This window comes from Hemicordylus capensis, chromosome 1 (genome assembly GCF_027244095.1).
Source record: "Hemicordylus capensis ecotype Gifberg chromosome 1, rHemCap1.1.pri, whole genome shotgun sequence".
In the NCBI taxonomy this organism is placed as follows: Eukaryota; Metazoa; Chordata; class Lepidosauria; order Squamata; family Cordylidae; genus Hemicordylus; species Hemicordylus capensis.
In genome coordinates, this window is record NC_069657.1 from 11,946,726 (window position 1) to 11,959,069 (window position 12,344).

The 12,344-nt window shown below is 47.5% G+C and overlaps 1 protein-coding gene across 5 annotated transcripts in view; it reads left to right on the forward strand.

Moving 5' to 3' along the window:
- Positions 1-12,344, forward strand: part of PCNX4 (pecanex 4) — a 32,530-nt gene continuing 20,186 nt past the window's right edge. For 3 of the 5 annotated variants that reach the window (XM_053270960.1, XM_053270979.1, XM_053270987.1), the window contains exons 1-4: positions 2-383; positions 9,124-9,278; positions 9,929-10,657; positions 10,993-11,172. In XM_053270960.1, coding sequence (XP_053126935.1) covers positions 9,960-10,657; positions 10,993-11,172 — 878 coding nt within the window. In that variant the 5' untranslated portion in view covers positions 2-383; positions 9,124-9,278; positions 9,929-9,959. Of the gene's footprint in view, positions 384-9,123; positions 9,309-9,928; positions 10,658-10,992; positions 11,173-12,344 lie in introns of all 5 variants that reach the window. The other 2 variants (XM_053270970.1, XM_053270997.1) reach the window with 2 other exon arrangements.

Sequence of the window (12,344 nt, forward strand, 5' to 3'; positions counted from 1 at the left end):
TGAAGTAGCGGGGGCCTGAGCTGTTTAGGGCTTTATAGGTTAGAACCCGCACTTTGTATTTTGCCCGGGAAACTTATGGGCAGCCCATGCAACTCCCTGACACACAGGAGTAACAGGGTCTCTCCCAGACCATCGGATAGGCGGCTTCCTCCTTTTTAATTGAACGAGGAGGACACGGACTAGGAGGCGAGGGGACAGACCTGCCGCCCCGCAGCAGAAGAGAGGCCATTTCTCAGCCTGCCGCCGCCGCCTCCTCCCTCCGCAGACAGGGCGAGCGAGGAGCCAGAGAGCCCCGCTTCTCGGTGCAGCAGCCGCCCCTCCAGGAGGGGGAGCGGGAAGGAAGGAAGGAAGGAAGGATCAGGGCGGGCTCCTCAACCGGCGGGGTGAGTGGTGGGCGAAGCGGCGGCAGGGAGGGAGAAGGGCGCTCTTGCGGGCGGCGGCGGCGGGGGAGGCCGGGTGGCCGTGCGCGGTGGGGCCGCGGCAGAGAGAGAAGGAGAAGGAGAGGGAGAGGCGTCCGCTTTCGCCTCGGTCGCCGACGCCGCCTCTTGCGCGCGGTGCCTGCACGCACAACCGAGGCGACAATGGCGACGGAGGAGGAGGAGGAGGAGAGGGAGGCCAGCCGCAGCCTCCGCCACTGCCACTGGCCCTGACGGGGAGGCGCTCGCCCTTCTGGCTTCGGGGCACACCCGGATCTGAGGCTGAGGGGCAGGCTGAGGCCGGCCGCGCTGGCTGCCTCTCGGCCTCCCTCCTAGCAGCTTAAGACGGTGTTTGATCGCTTCTTTGAAAAACAAATAAAACCAAAACACACACACACACCCCAAAACAACAACAACAGCAACAAAAAAACCTCGTAGACCGCCCCCCCACAACACAACCACACACACACACACACACACGCACCAAAAAAACCCGTGGTCTCTTCCCCCCCCCCCATTGCTGGTTGTTTTTGTTTTTATGGCTTTGGAAGGAGGGAGGCATTGCGCTTAGAAGGCAAATCAGGGGCTCCCCAGCTGTTGTGGGACTACAACTCCCGTCATCCCCAGCTGGGGTGGTGGTAGGGACATAGGAAACTGCCACATACTGAGTCAGACCATTGGTCTATCTAGCTCAGTATTGTCTTCACAGACTGGCAGCGGCTTCTCCAAGGTTGCAGGCAGGAATCTCTCTCAGCCCTATCTTGGAGATGCTGACAGGGAGGGAACTTGAAACCTTCTGCTCTTCCCAGAGCAGCTCCATCCCCTGAGGGGAATCTCTTACGGTGCTCACACTTCTAGTCTCCCATTCATATGCAACCAGGGTGGACCCTGCTTAGCTAAAGGGACAGGACATGCTTGCTACCACCAGACCAGCTCTCCTCTCACAACCCAGCCCCACAACCTCTGGAGACCCGAGCTTGGGTTTAGGGGAGTTGTAGGCACAGCATCTGGGGACCCAAGCTTAGGGACTACAACTCTGTAGTCCCACAACATCTGCCAACCCAAGTGTGGGTTGATGGGAGTTGTAGTTCCCCACATCTGGGGACCTAAGCTTGGGGAGTACAACTCCCATCATCCCCAGCTGGGGTGGTGGGAGTTGTAGTCCCATGACATCTGGAGACCCAAGCTTGGGTTGATGGGAGTTGTAGTCCCACGACATCTGGGGACCCAAGCTTGGGGAACTCCTATCATCCCCAGCTGGGGTGGTGGGATTTGTAGCCCCACAACATGTCAGGACCCAAGCTTGGGGACTACCATCACCTCCAGCTGGGTTGATGGGAGTTGTAGTTGCACGACATCTGGGGTCTCAGCGGGCTGGGGACCTCTGGAAATGATGCCACCTTCACAATTTCTTCCACCTCTCCCCAGATTGGCGGCCACACACAAGGGCTGGGTGCCGGGCGGAAGGAGATGCTCTCTGGCTAGAGTTTAGCTCATGTTCAGCTTTGCCTTGGGATGTGGCCAGCTGGCCCTGGCTTTGATTGGTTGACATTCCCTATAGAAACCATAAAGGGGTGTGTGTATATAAGGGAAGACTGCTTTTGAGTTTTGTTTTTCTGTTTCTGCTGTTGCCAAGTGATTGGGGGTGAGTGAAATTGGTTGTTTAAACCTTACTTTGCGCTGCTTTTTAAGGTTATTTCTTACGGGTTTCAGTTCCAGGGCTGTACTAATAAACACACGTTTTAGGGACTAAAGCCCATAGAACCCAGCACAATCTAGTGTACATTTACCTGGGAAGAAATCCCACCGAGCATAGTGACTCTTGCTTCTGAGTAAGCAGGCCTAGAAATTACTTCAGACTACACAATTTTGTATTTTTAATTGTGTTCTGTGTATGGCTAAGCATTTGCTGCTTCTCTATTCTTCCCAATGAAGAATTCTGTTGTACTCAAAAGTTTGCACATTCTTATACCAAACAGAAATTGATTTAGTAGAAGATATTCTCTTATCGTCTCTCATTCTTGGGGACCAGTATGGTAACTACTGTCTCCATAGCAGACTTATATTGGTAATTATACTTTCATTAAGGGTAATGAAGATTATTGTTAGATAACTGAATATACATTTAGTAACCCTTTAAAGCCCTTTTGACATATGCTCAAATCAAAATTCCCCATCTATGCATTGCATGCTTTCGGGTGAAACACCATGCTAGCCATTGCCTGCTGCTAACTGAGCCAAGAGGCACCTTTTTGGATTGTGAGGCCTTTAGGGATGGAGCCATTGTATATCTATATATGAATATAATAAATTCCTTTTGTGGAAAGTTGTGTATTTTAAAAGGTGTACACAAGTGATGTAGCAATGTAGCCTCTGAGCATAGATAGAGAAGATTTCTTCCTTCCCTCTGGCCTCCACTTAATGGTTAACGGCTGATAGGATGGTGGCTTACTCAAATTGCTCACGTTTAAATTAAAAGGACATTAGGCATTCCTTAATATGTTCTTTTAATTTCAATAGGATAACTTTGAGTAACGTTCCTCATTGTGTCAGTTGCTATCTCTTTCTCGATGTATTCTCTACAAAGTAGAAGAGGAGGGGTTATTGGCATTTTTGTTTAAAATATATTAGCAGATCTTATGCCCTGCTGGATGCTTTGACTAATGTCAGATTCTTTGAGAACAGTCTGTGTGCTGGGTGGGATGGTGGTCGTTTTAGCTCACAGGATTTTTACGTTGTTCTCTACTCACATTTTTTTAAAAGTAGGGTTGCCATATTCAAGCTTCCCAAATCCAGGTGGCCTAAATTTATTTATTTGACAGATTTGTATACTTTCTCTCCTTCTCTCCCTCCCATGTGATCGGATACAAAGTAAAATCCGGGTAATCCGGGTAGCACATTTGAAATCCGCTTAAATCCGGGTGGAATTTAGCAGCCCGGTGGAGGAGCCAAAATCCAGGGGAACATAGGAACATAGAAAGCTGCCATATACTGAGTCAGGCCATTGGTCTATCTAGCTCAGTATTGTCTTCACAGACTGGCAGCAGCTTCTCCAAGGTTGCAGGCAGGAGTCTCTCTCAGCCCTATCTTGGAGATGCCATGATATCCTTCTTGGAACTTGGGACCTTCTGCTCTTCCCAGAGCGGCTCCCTCCCCTGAGGGGAATATCTTACAGTACTTTACACTTCTAGTCTCCCTTTCATATTCAACCAGGGTGGACCCTGCTTAGCTAAGGGGACAACTCATGCTTGCAACCGCAAGACCAGTTCTCCTCCACATTGAGGGCTACCCTAAGTTCCAGGGGACATGGCAACCCTATTTAAAGGACCTTTCCATTATTCTCCCCTTCCCCCAAGACCATTTGTCAGGGATTGTTTAACTCTTTCCTCATTATTTGGAAGCAAGCGAGTCCCACTGAGTTTAATGGAATTTACTTCCTTCTAGGTGTGCAAATAGAATTGCAGTTTCAGTGATCAAAATGTGGCTGGAAATGGCATGTGTACTCTAGCCCAGCATCCTCTTTCTCACAGTGCTCAGCTACATGCTTCCAGAAAGCTCCAAAGAAATGCAGCAAGGAAATCCCAGAAACCATTCCCACCCAGTGCCAACCAACTATTGTTGTGTAGACTGCCCCTGAACAGGGATGTTCTACATAAGAGCCAAACCTCCTGAATATGGAGGCTTCATTCCTTAAGTATGGCCAGGTGACGCTTCCATATTTGCTATCAGTTTGGCTCTGATGCAGAGCCTCCATGTTCAAGAGCAGTCTAACATCCAAATGATGGTTTCTCGGTGCTGGGTGGGAATGGATTTTAGGATTTCCTTGAGGTTCCTCCTTCAGAACTTCCTAGCATGGGGTCCTTGGTCCCAATCCTATACATTTTTACTTGGAAGTAAGCCCCAAATAAATAAATGGGGTTCCCCTCTCAGAAGGGTTCCCCCTTCTATGGTTTGCTGAAGGACTGAAAGGAAAGGGGGAATCCCACATTCTTGCCTAGGGTCTCTGCTGGTGCTGATTCCTATGTGTTTATACTCAGAAGAAAGCTCCAGTGGAATCAATGGACTTACTTTCTACCGTAATAATTCCAAGTTTTGCTGATGGCCACTGCTTCCTCCCTTTGTGGCAGTGAGAGAAAGGGGACGGAGGGAGGGGAAAAATGCCCATGAAAGGAAAGGGAGGGGGAGGAATGGCTGTTATAAGTGTATAATTCCTGGAATTATACTGTACAAGTGTCAGAATGCCCCAACTGTCCTCATCAGGCACCTGTGTTCAGATCCAGGAAGTCACTCACTATAAATTGCCAGGACTTGCCGCTCCCAACTTTGGCTTCAGAATTCTCAGTGGGCAGACTCAGTTGTGCTCTTAGCTAACTTTCCCTTAGTTATTTTCCCTGTTGTGGGGATTTTGAATGGTAATTTTCCAAAAATTACTAGATTGATGTTTTTCAAACCAACAAAAGGCACCAGTCCCATATGGACCTGAATTTTTGGGGAATGCTAAAAAGACAAACATTAAGAAAATGTTCATTATTTGTGGGGGGAAAACGTTGCCAACACTTTGAAACCTAGTTTTATGAGTTAAAAACTTAAACTGTTGTTAGCCATTTTGCAATGGATTTGCACCAAATTTGGAGGAGTGGGGTGTCTCTTATCCCCTAGTTCAGTGTTTCTCAAACTTTTTGGAGTCAAGGACCGCTAAATTCTTTGTGCAGAGTTTCAAGGACCGCTACATTCTTCATGCGCAGTTTCCCGGACCAGCAGTTAGTAAAGGGGTTTCAAGTCTGTCTATCTATCTCTCTATCAGACTTCTATACTGCCCCAAACATGCATCTCTGGGCAGTTTAGAATGAAAATAATATAAGCATTGAAATAATTAAATTTGGAATCTTTTGCAAACATGGAATATTAGGGGTTCTTAACCTTGGGTCTCTCAGTTAAACTCCCATAACCCCCAACAACAATGGCATTTGGCCATTATGGCTGGGGATTATGGGAGTAGAAGTCCACCAATGTCTGGGTACCCAAGGTTGAGAACCCCTGAATCTAAAAGCCTGGGTGAACAAATTTGTCTCCAGTATGTCTTCAGTATGTGCGGGGTGGGGGTGGAGGTGCTTCTGATTACTCAGTGGAGAGGGTATGTTGGGCCATTAGAAAAATTCAAAAGCTACATGGGGCCAATGAAAACAACATACAAGCAAGCCCCACTGATGCAAGAGGGAAACAGCGTTCCCTCTCAAGGCGCCTTGACCACAACAGGCAGCTGGGTTTCAATCAACCAACCTTTGGCTGCAAATAATGAGCATGCAAGAACCAGCAGCCCTTCAAGTGGTGCCCACTGCCATACTTTTTCCTCCATGCCCCCGCACCGCATACAGTTTGAAGCTGTAAAGATAGGGAATAAGATAGCTGTAGGAAGATCTCAGCAGCACATGGAGGCAAGGCACAAGAAGGGTCCCATGCCTCCGTGATACTCTTCCTCTTCCGTGCCATGTGCAAAATTGAGGAAGTGAGTGCCTTGATTTCAGTTGGGGGGGGGTTGACTCCCAGTCAGGGACCGGCACTCAAGCCTTCGGGGACCGGCAGCGGTCCAGGGACCGGTGGTTGAGAAACACTGCCCTAGTTGATGATGTGTGCATGATTTCAGAAGGTTTGGGAGGATACCTTTGACTTTATAAGCAATAGAATGTTCAGGGCTTATAATGGTGGAATGTTGAAAACACTTCTCATCTTAACTATACTGGCACGACTGTGCCAGGGTAATAGGTCTCTCTTGGTCATCAGTTGAGAGTCAGTGAGAACCACCCAGTTGTTGAAGGCTAGTGCCTGCTTGGGTATGTTGTCCAATGGCTCTCTCTTAGTATGTGATGTTTAAAGGTAAAGTGTGCCGTCAAGTTGATTTTGACTCCAGGCACCCACAGAGCCCTGTGGTTTTCTTTTGGTAGAATACAGGAGGGGTTTACCATTGCCTCCTCCTGCTCAGTATAAGATTATGCCTTTCTGCAACTTCCTATATCACTGCTGTCCGATATAGGTGCTAGCGGGGATTCGAACTGGCAACCTTCTGCTTGTTAGTCAAGCATTTCCCCACTGCGCCACTTAAGATGTCCTATGTGATGTTTAGTGTGTGTGTGTGTGTATGTATATATATATATATATATATATATATATATATATATATATATATATATATATAAAAAAACTTGACTTACTGCCCCCAGATAATCTCTTGGGCTAAACTACCACCAGAGCATACTCTGCTGTGTGAGGACTTTAATGTTTCTCCTCACACCCCTCAAAAACACTTCTTAAAGAATCTCATTGAGCAGTAAAGAGCAAGCACCCTTATTTCTATCTGCAGTTATGAGTACTTGTAAGTAGAGGTATGTGTGTGGGACCAGTCTTCAAAACTGGTGGTATGCCATCTATAAGGCAGGTGGGCATATATTTGATGCTGTTAAGCAAGTCCTGTTTCTAATTGGCCAGCATGCTAGACCCACATATGAAAATGCCCTCGTCTAGTTCAGTTCTCTGTATGCAGGACTGATAGTGGCCCTCCAAGGCCTCTGGCAGAAGTCAGTGACGGTACTGAGCTAGAGCAGCTTCCTGTGTTCCTAAATCCCTTTCCTAGCTTGGCTACCTTTTTAACTGGAAATACCAGGGACTGAACCTGGGACTTACTTCACTTGGTGTGTGTATTCTGGCTTCTTCAACTGCTGCCGTTCAAAAAGTCAGCAGCAACAGACAAAGAAATCCACTGAGGCAGCCAAATTAAACCTTGTTGAAAGTTAGTTAGTTGTTACTTGTTTATTTGATCTAAGATCGTAAACAGACCTTGTGGAAAGCCTGCTTAAATAAAGCAGTCTTCACCAATATTAGGAAAGGGAAGGAAGGAAGCAAGCAGCTACCAGGCAAACCTCTTGAGAAAGGAGTTCAGTCAGTGCCACAACCAAGGAGGCCCAGCCCTCTGTGTGCACCACCTGCACTGTTGACAGAGGAGGATTGTGGAGTAGGATGTCCTTGGCTGACCTCAAGGTTGGGCAAGCAGGATCATGCAAGAATGGGCTTTCCTTCAGATATCTTGGACCCAAACCATTTGGGGCATTAAAGATTAAAACTAAATTGTATTTCGCACAGAAACTTATTGGCAGCCAGTGTAGTTCTTTCAAAATTGGTGTAATATGATCTCTTTGGGCAGCCAAGAGGGTAACCCAAAGAGGGTAGTCTGGGGTAACCCCACTTCTTACTTCCCTCCATTTTGAAAACTCTCCATTTATCCCTACCCTCTGTTTCCTGTCCTTCAACCAGCTAGCAATCCACACATGTACTTGTCCCCTTATCCCATGACTGCTAAGTTTTCTTAGGAGTCTTTGATGAGGAACTTCATCGAAAGCTTTTTGGAAGTCCAGATAGACTATGTCAACTGGATCGCCTTGATCCACACATTTGTTTACACTCTCAAAGAACTCCAAAAGGTTGGTGAGGCAAGATTGTGAGGCAGAAGCCATGCTGGTTCTCTCCCAGCAGGGCCTGTTGTTCTGTGTGCTTTACAATTTTATCCTTGAGGATGCTTTCCATCAATTTGCCTGGAACGGACGTTAAGCTAACCAGCCTGTAATTTCCTGGATTGCCCCTGGATCCCTTTTTGAAAATCGGTGTTACATTTGCTACTTTCGAGTCCTCTAGTACAGAGCCAGATTACAGGGATAAGTTATATATTTGAGCAAGGAGGTCGGCAATTTCACAATTGAGTTCTTGGAGGACTCTTGGATGGATGCCATCCGGCCCTGGTGATTTGTTAGTTTTCAGTTTCTCCAGACCGTTTAGAACATCACCTCTTGTCACTTCTATCTGACTCAGTTCTTTAGCCTCCATCCCTGAAAAGCCTGGTTCAGGAACAGGTATATGCTCAATATATGGCTCAACAGAGTCAAACTCCCCCAGTCAATTCCTAATTAGAGATCATCCAACAGGCCAACCAAGGCCATCTCAACCCCATAGCCTGCCTGAAAGCCAGTTTGAAATGGGTCCTGATAATCTGCTTCCCCCAAGACAGCCTGGATTTGAGACGCCACCACCTTCTCAATCATCTTTCTCAAACATGGGAGGTTGGAGACAGGCCTATAATTGCCCGATTCTGAGGGAACCAGTGCAGGCCTCTTGAATGTGGGTGGATGACCTCATCACAAACTAAGCCATTGAGCCATTCCTATGTGTCTCTACAGATGTACCATATTTGATTCAAATTGGTTAGGCGGTTCACAAGTTAGCCCACTTGTGCCTCAAATATTTACGCGCCCACCATCTTGAACTGGAGTGGGTGGCTTCATCACAACTGCACTGTTGGTGTCCCTATGTGTCACTACAACTGTACCCAGTTTGATTCATATTGCAAACTTGATGGTCTGCGGGAGATCTCATAAGCTTACTTTCCTTAAGGAAAATAGGCTAATGATTCTCATTGGTGTCAGTTATAGCTTTGATTCCCAAAGAACATGTGGTTCCCAAGCAGTGGATGCTGGGTATCAAGGCATTTACAATGATAAAATATTATAGAAGGAAGGTTTGGAAAATTGCTGCTGCTTTTTTTAAAAAAACTGTACTTGTAACAATTATCATTTTAAAATGGGGCAGAGTGCATTTATCAGATGAAGGGGGAGTTGGGGTTTAAGTGCTGAGTGTACTAATGCTTCATGTTTTATGTCCATAGATATCGGAAGAAAAGGCAGATGCCATATTACAGATGGCCAGGAGAAAGTTAATGAAGCGAGCTGCTGCTGGGAAGGAGGGTGTCCTCCAATTAAGATAATGGTGTCTTGACTGATACTCGTGCCTGTGTCCTTTTCGCTTACTCTGCGCTTTCCGGTAGTTTCTGAAATATTTCATGGCCTGTTGGTTAGTGTATTCCATTTTAAATGCACAAAAGACTGTTTATGAAAGAGCTTGCCAATAATGTAAAAAGAACCAGGGGGCTTTAAAGGGCACCATGAGCAATTGCTGACCAGACCAGACATAGCTAATACCTGTGCTGTTACCACTTACTTCTAGTCAGGGTCACACCTACGCATTTTTGGCGCCCGGACCTGAGGCTGAAGGGGCCCCACCCCTTAATTTTTTAAAAAATACCTCTTGAGCAGCCAGCTGGCCCCACAGCTGATCCGCTGCCACCACTGCTCCACCACTGCTGCCCGGCCCTCACCGCTGCTGCCCAGGTCCCACCGGGCACGCTGCCGCTATTTCCCCCTCTTCACGAGTAACGTCATGGGATGCGACACTCCATACTTTACACTGTTGAGGTGATACAGGAGACGGCAGGGAGGCAAAGAAGCTGCACTGAGGAGGGCAGGAGTTGGTTGGGTACGACCAATAGTAAGATTTTTAGAACAGGATTGAAGAAGAGCTGAAATTTAGAATGATGTGTGCCATTTCATATCATTTTGAGACACACGAATTTATTGGCAGTCTTTAGAACAGTGTGCCTCATAGTATGTGTTCCTTCTCTCCCCCACTTCCAGAGAAAATGAGATTCAGCCAAAATTTGCGTAAATGAGAATGGGCCCAGATGTGCCTCTGCTGAATGACCACAAACAAGAATTCCTCTTGAAGCGACTTCCACAGACGGTTCTGGGTGGCCCTCGATTTAAATTTGGACATTGTGCACCTCCTTACATCTATGTGAACCAAATTGTTCTCTTCCTGCTACCATGGGTCCTAGGAGGAGTGGGGACACTTCTGTATCAGTTAAGCGTTTTGCAAGACTATTGCACAGCGGCGCTTTCTGGAGGACTGATGCTAGCTGCCGCCATGATTATCCAGGCAGCAAACTTGTGTGTAAGAAAGAAAACGTCCTTGGTGGAAAAAGTGCAAATCCACAGTATCCTAACGGATGAAGATGAGTGGGAGTTTTCTAGCTGTGTGGGTTTGGAGACAGTCAGATTTATTATCCCAGGCAAGAAATACATCATCAACATTATCTTTCACTCGGTTTTTGCTGGGCTGCTGTGTGGCTTCGGAATGTGGTACCTGCTGCCAAACAGAATCGCCTCGTTGTATGGAGGTAACATTGGCGGAACTGTTATGATCTTTGTCTTTGGGTGGGTGACCATCTGCATAGCAGAGTACTCACTAATCGTCAACACAGCTTCGGAGACAGCTACATACCAAGCACTGGACACATATGAAACGGTCCCTTTGATGAGACCTTTCTATGTTTTTGTCTTCATTGCAGTGGACCTTGCTCACAGGTAAATAGTTACACATTGTCCTCAGAACAGTAGCTGTCTTGTAGGTTTTTGTGCTGAAAGGCAGGCCGTAGACCTTTTAAATAAGTAAAATATCCTTTATTGTTCCAGGTTGTGTAATAGCTTTCTGAAATAGTTGCGTTCAGCTGGTGAATTGGAATAATCCATAAGGGTGCTCAGAAACTAACCACCATTTGTTTCGTTAGCTGCCCCATAACAAATTGTTCTCTGGGCGGCTTACATACAACAGATTGAAGGGCAGGGCAGAGAGACATGCTGTTTCTAGAGAGCCCTTTGCTTTGGTTCTAGAAATGATATCCTTTTCCATATTCATCCAGGTTTGTTGCTGACATACCAGCGTTGAAGCTGGCAAATCAGGTTTTGCACATTGTATTCTTGTGTTTGCCCCTTCTGTGGACCCTGGGGATTCTGCCCCCTCTGGATGCACTCTTTCTCTGGGGTATGGAGCAAGTGTTGGAGCTCGGTCTGGGAGGTTCACCCATGTCAAGTAACTTAAGGTAATTTCATTTATGGTTTGCATAACGATGCAAATATTACGTGGTCCCCTCAGTTATCCAAGTTATCGCCTACATGCTACACGCAGGCCTCCAGTCCTGTTCTGTGAGCCCTCCGGCTATAGAGCGTGGCCAGTAAAATCTCTTCGGTTTTGATGTCCAAAGTATTCCAATGTGCCCTGAGAGGAAGGCAAGAAATGGGGCGCCCAGGCCCGGAGGGAGCATAACATCGGCACCCATGGAGACCAGCAATGGCCTGTGAAGACTGTTGGGGCAGTCCTCCCCCCACCTTCCCCGGAGTACTGAAAGACCTGTGCACCCTGAGGGGAGGACAAGAAAGGAGGCGCCCAGGTCTGGGAGCGCTTGCCCTCCGCTCTTAAAGAGACCACCAATGGCTTGAGAGAACAATCGTCTTCTGTAACGTGTTGGTCTGTTTTTTAATATTGTAAACTGTTTGGGGTGCCTTTTGTCAAGGCAGAAAAGCAGTATAAAGATGCAACAAATAAATAAATAGAGCCTTTGATTGGTCCAAACTTTGCAATGATGTCCGCAATCCACGGCGTCCTTGCACTATGTGTTGTAGGCAGAGTGGCTTGCACCCCAGGCATGGCTTGTTGAAACGCGGGAGAGGTATGAAGTCAGACCATCGGTCCTTCTTGCTCAGTATTGTCTGTCCTAACTTGTGTCGGCTCTCCAGGGTTTCAAGCAAGGGTCTTTCCCAGCCCTGCCTGGACACCTTCTGCATGCAAAGCAGGTGCTGTCCCACTGAGTTGTGCAGGGCTGACCCGCTGCAGAGGCCTGGTGAGGAAGGCAAGAAATGGCTTCACATCCTTCACTGCTTCGCCAGCCAGCTGCCCTGTCCTACCTGACGTCTACTCCTCCCGCTTCCTGTTTTTTCAGAGGGTGGGGAATGGAGCAGAAGGACATGTGGAGGAGCAGAAGGGCGGTGGGGGTCGCAGCCCTGCTCCTTCACGCGTCCTCCTGCTCTGTGCCTTTTGAAAAGGCAGGAAGTGGGGGGAGGAGCAGTGGTGGCCACTTAAGGGATGGTGGGGAAACGAACATGTGAGCGGGGCAAGATTAGTTTGGGACTCCCTTGCATAGCACACTCTACACATTCCTCTCCCCGTGCAGAGTGTGTAGTGTGCTGATTCCAGGGATGTACCTGAATGGGCAGG